The following is a 6000-nucleotide window of genomic DNA, read 5'->3' on the forward strand; positions in this document are numbered from 1 at the left end:
GTGGAGCAGACGTGAGAGATGAGCACCGCTCTGGAGCCAAGTGTTGACCAAAATTAGCTGTAACATTAAATTTTCCGAGGCCAGATATTTTCCTACTTGGAATACTTTAAATTAAAGATCAAATGTGTGTGTAAACTTTACTTTAATATGACATAAATCTTAGTCAACCAAATGGAATACCTTCGATGTTTATGTATGTCTGAGTAATATATATTTTAACTGTTTTCAGCAATATTCCTCAATGACTCAAGGTACTTAGGTTTAGTCTTCCCATAAATTTTACTGGAAACAAAACTTTTAATCCTCATGAACATTACTAACCCTGTGCTCAAAGATTTGCTAAGAACACCTGTCTCCCTAATGATAGCTCTCCTCTCTTCTTGTTTTAGCGATACAGTGTGGAAATGTCCATCAGGGACCTGAAAAAGACGGAGCTGCTTAGTAAGGTTGAAGCTTTGAAGAAAGGTGGCGTTTTACTACCAAATGATCTCCTTGAAAAAGTGGATTCAATTAATGAAAAATGGGAACTGCTTGGGGTATTTGCATTTTTATTACTGTTTGTAGGTTATGTGTACATTTTTTGTATAGTGAAGTACTCTATCTGTCTGATTTCTAATTTGAAGCACAAATATCTCTCTCTTTCAGTTCACTACCTACATTTCAAACAAGCTATTTATGCTATTATGAGGAAAAAACACTGCTTTTCCTTTTCTGTTGGATTTTTTTTTTTACTCCGAGCTTTTCTCCTCTCAGATTTTAATAATTTTGCTTCTTTAATACATAAAAAAGTAAGTAAAATATGCCATGTATTATGGGTATGCACCAAGTCAACTATAATACAGTATATCTGATATACACTGACTGTCATGCTTGAATGAATGTTAATAGAATTTACTCTGAAGGTACATGTTAGAGACATCCACTGTGTAACTATTTACTGTACCCTTCAGATGAAAAGGGGAGTTGTCACTACAGCTTTCAAGTGACACTAAAGCCACCAAAACAAAGATGCAAATCTGACCCAAATCTGAATTGCAGAATGAAATCAGCCTCTGTTTTGTGCCTCAATTTCCAGCTCACTTTTAACAAAAGCCAAAAAAAAAAAAAAAGTTTCATGTAATTCATTTCACGCAATGATGGGCTGGGTCTCAGCCAAAGACTGAGATGCAAGAATCTGGCAAAAAGGCAATATAGAGATTCTGTTACCCAGAGACCAGGATGGCACTGTGCGCGAGACAGTACTGTCCTTCTGTTGGAAGACAGCTGAGAGAGAGAGAGGTTAGGCTGTATTTTTTTCATCAACTTCTCTCCTAAATTGCCTTCACTTCAAATCAAGGGTAAGCTAAATTTGTCAATTACTTAAATAATTAATTATAACAGCAAAGTATGGGTGGTGTCAGTTATGGAGCATAATTTTGCATGCCTTCCATTTCTGCCTCTTTTTTTTAATTTTAAAGAAATAATACTCCAAAAATATTTTGAATTAAAAGCTCTCCGTGTACCTTGATGACTTGGAGGAATGCCAGTGTTCGGTTTATGCGATACTTAATCTAGGTGATTAAAAAAACTGCAAGTTTAAATCCTTGCTTTCTCATCTAAATTCACAATGCTCTACACTTACGCAAAGTAACTTAAAACCTGGAAAGTTTTTACTCTGACCTACTGTTACGTTACTTTTTAATAGTAATTAATGGCTTCCACCTTGTAATATGGTGATTTAAATTGGAACCTACTAAATTCTACAGAATTCATTGATCTCTTGCAGGAGAAATGTGGTCAGCATACGACATTTTTAAAGGGTTGTTTTACTAAATAGATGAGAACAGCAACTTTATGTGCTTGATAGAAAAAGCTGTAGTTTAATATGTCTTTTTATAATTTGATAAATAACTGAACACAACCTCTTTTGAAAATCGTTTGATGTCACATATATTGTTTCCTCAACAAAAATTTTAAATCAACATAATTATTAAATAAACACAATATTTAGCTATCCTTCATGAGTCAGATACCTGAAAAATTGTTGCCATTTTGACAAAAATACCATTTGAATACAATATGCAGAGTTTTGTCATGATTTAGGGGGAGAGAAGGGTGGAGGGAAGATTTTTAACAAAACCTGTGCTGCACTAACACCACCAGGCATACAGCTTTAATTGGCATGATTACATTTTAATTGGCATGAAAAAAATTTAAAGACAAGGATTTTAACTTCTAACAATAGTAAAATAGAGGGATATGGTTTTTAATATTACTTTCATCTAAGGTGAACAGTGTGGAATGGAAATACATTAGAATGAAATGTCAGTGGTGCGTACAGTTTAATCTGTGAAATTTTGTCCCCTGTGCTGCATATTACTCTGTCTCAATTGCATATTAAACAACCCTATCAAGGCAGGCATTGGCATCTGCTGTGCTGACACAAATTGTGAATTAAATGAAATTGATGTCCTCTGTCGTATATTTATGAAGACGGACCATTCTCTGAAGTATTCTGTTTATGAAGAATTTATGATTGCAAACTGTTCCAGAACAAAAAAGTGGCAATAAATTCTTTTTTGTGACCCTACCCTCCAAGGGCATTGATTTCACCTCCTGCTGCTACTTTTGTTACAGCATAAAAACAATAGCTAAATCTGGATTCCACTGAGGGTCTTCAAATTATCAATATTTGCACCATGAAAATACAAGGGTGTTGCCAAGAAAGGCTATTTTTCTGTTATGATCTCCTAAAGATACTATTTACAGAACACCACACAGCAAATGAATGTTTGTTGACTTAATTTTATTTATCTTTTAAGCTTATTTCTGTAGGTTTAATTCATCATTATAGATTAACTCCTACTGATTCTCCAGAGTGTTTTCCATCAAAAAAAAGAAAGAAAGAAAAAAAGCCCTCCCAACTGCACATTCATGCCATAGCGGTTAATCTAAGAAGGCTTCTAGCATAGTGGATTGGGACTTATTTTGACACACTTATAAGAAAATCTAGCATCCAGAAACGCAAAGTGGTTAAGAACTGTGGGGTTGAACAATTTCCAAGTCAGGTAAAATTCACTAACAGCACCAAGGAGGCTACCCCTTCTGAACAGCCCTCAGTCATATATGGTTTGGGGAATTGTACGTTATGAAACAAAACAAAACAAAAGGGATTTATTTCTCCATGCATAATCTGCTCTTGCCCTCTTTAGTATATTGATGAAACTCAGACTTCTATCTCCTGAAAATGTTATGCAGAGACTATTTTACTGTAAACTCCTGTCATGAGAATTCAAATGAATTTTCATCAGTGACCATGGTGAACGTTTACTTCTTGTTAAAGGAAATGATAGGTGAATGAGGTCTTCTTAAGCCTCTAGTGGTGGTCAGAACAACACACATGGCTCAAGAATTTGAAAATCCTAAATGGAACAATGAGCTAATCTGAACTGAATGTCAGTTGTGAGGTAGCAGGTGTAGCCGAACACCTTCCAGGTGGCCCTCGTTGCCAGCCAAACTGTGATACGTTTTTTGGTACCTGAGCTAATCGATTTTTTTTGTTTTTGTTTTTGTTTTTGTTCTTGGTGTGTTTTTTTGTTTTTGTTTTTGTTTTTAATCCGATGCATTAGAAAACCCTAGGACAGAAGATACAGGACACAATGGCAGGGCACAGTGGGTCTGGTCCACGTGACCTGCTCTCTCCTGAAAGCGGAAGCCTGGTAAGGCAGCTGGAGGTCAGGATCAAAGAACTGAAAGGGTGGCTAAGAGATACAGAGCTTTTCATCTTCAATTCCTGTCTGAGACAAGAAAAGGAAGGAACAATGAATGCTGAGAAACAACTGCAATACTTTAAGGTAATAAAAAAACAATCAAAGTTGATAAAAAGCTTTCTTTATGATAGGGATGAAATATTTATCAAGTACATAAAGTATTATACCCATGTATCTATGTATCACTGTGCACTTAAATGTTTCCTTGAATTTATAGACACCCTCCACATTTCTTGCACGCCAATGTCTGTGTGTGTATAAAGATGAACATTAAGCATATCAAATACACATTGTATGGGGGGATCTCTGCTGCTTGTGTGTTTTGTGCAGTGCCTGTGGAGGGAGGGCTTTGATAAATTAAAAGCAGACCAGCAAACACTAAAGATTCCTGAGGACTTTGAAAGGCGGACCTAAATGTTCCATAAATAATGTAGCTAAAAATACTTCCATGAATTGATATGATAAAAGCACATGATTTAATTGAAGACCATTAATGCTAACAAAAGGAAAAATAATTTTTACATGTGAGAGAATCAACTATTTATGGAGGAAAGAAATAAAGTAAGAGGTTCCTACATTACAGGCATATTCCATCATAGAAAAATGCCAACCTTAGCAACTGTGTGCGTGTTCACTGGACGTCCACAAAGAAGCCTCTACCTCATTTGTGTCCATGGTTTATGCACTAACTATTCAAAAGCAGTTTAAAATTCAAATATTTTCTTGTATGGTCTATACCCTTTGAATCCTCCTATAAAGGCAGTGATTATTTAGGCTCTGGCTATTATTAGTCTTAGGCTTTGGGGTTAGTTATGAATTTGGTGGCAAGAAACCTTCTGGCATGAATGGTCTCAAGGAGGAGAAACAGGAAAACCAAGAAGGAAAGAACTTCTTAGGACCAAGCAATTGTTCCTTTTTCAAAGTCTTCTAGGACCAGGTTTTATCACTCTCCAGCCCCTACCCCCCACTGCCATCGCCTCACAGCCCTGCAACCCTCCTACTGTCTATCTGAGAATTTGGTCACATAGTGGCTCCTTTTCCATCTGCCACATAAGCAGTCTCAAGTTGCCCGCTTTCATAGCCTTAGAGGAGGAGCCATCAAAGGCAGGGCCACAATACTTCCCAGTAGACTATCTGCAATATACACCTACAAATTGCTTTGCTTGAAAACCTTCTCTTCTGCCACTGAATTGACAAAACCAAACTGGAAATTAAATGAAAGCCTCTTTCAAAGGCAAATGGGTTTTACTCTCTAAAATCTAATGTCCAGAAGATTTGTTTTTCATCTGTACTTGTCTTGCCCTAAACCCCAGTGCAGGGAGATGGAGTCTTCTAGTATTTCCCTCTATTATTTGAACTTAACGGGCACCTTATAAAACATGCTGGTCATTAGTAGGCTAGATGTTGTGAAACATATTTTTTCTCTATAGTGTCTATGTCACAGCATTAATGAACCAGTTAATGACTCCAGCCAGCTGTGTGACCTTGGTCATGTTGCTTATATTATCCCTTGGTGCCTCAATTTCTTCATCTATAATATGGGATGCTGATAGTATTTATCTCAATAGTTATGTGTTTACATACATAAATTATTATTTCTACTTTTTTGTAATGGTGCATTTAGGGCTAGAAATATCTTAACATTATAAACCCAACAATGTTATATAATAATTGTAAATAATAACAGGAAGCTTGTTATTATAATTATTTGTATACCTACACCATATCTTATAGACAGATTTTTATAAACAACTCTCCCCCACTCTTGTTGTTATTATTATAAATGTAAGTGAGCTATTCTGCATTAATTTTGCTGATCTTTCCAAAAGACATTAGCTTTATGTTTTAGCTTTGTATAGTGTCATCAACATGATTTTCAGCTATTCTAGTAACAAATTTAAGAGAGTTTAAGAAACAAAAGAGAAACTGTGAGAGAGAAAAATCTTTAAACTTCCAGATCATTAGATGATTCCTAGGTGTCCTAGTCATTCACTAATACTTTCTAGCCTCTAGGGAAATATTCACTACATCTGATTCATTATTACCATGTGCATTTTAGTGCCTGAAAATAATCCTAGGATTTTTATTTCAAAAGTACCAGAGACTGTCACATGCTCTTTGCTATTTTCTTTCTTTCCTTCAAAGATAGTTTTTCTTAGAACATTTTTATGTTTTCAGTGTCACTAGTCATCAAACTAATTGCTTTTGTACCCCATTCTTTTATGTTTAGCTGTTTTTAAAATAGGCATGG

At 35.6% G+C, this 6000-nt stretch overlaps 1 protein-coding gene across 1 annotated transcript in view; it reads left to right on the forward strand.

Moving 5' to 3' along the window:
• The window catches only part of LOC120223583 (A-kinase anchor protein 6-like), a 249733-nt gene that overhangs the window by 157309 nt on the left and 86424 nt on the right, over positions 1–6000 (forward strand). The window contains exons 7-8 of the mRNA XM_039221786.1: positions 390–536; positions 3609–3833. Of these exons, the coding sequence (XP_039077717.1) occupies positions 390–536; positions 3609–3833 (372 nt within the window). The remainder of the gene's footprint in view (positions 1–389; positions 537–3608; positions 3834–6000) is intronic.

The sequence above is a fragment of the Hyaena hyaena genome, unplaced genomic scaffold (genome assembly GCF_003009895.1).
Source record: "Hyaena hyaena isolate Hyena2069 unplaced genomic scaffold, ASM300989v1 scaffold_1012, whole genome shotgun sequence".
In the NCBI taxonomy this organism is placed as follows: Eukaryota; Metazoa; Chordata; class Mammalia; order Carnivora; family Hyaenidae; genus Hyaena; species Hyaena hyaena.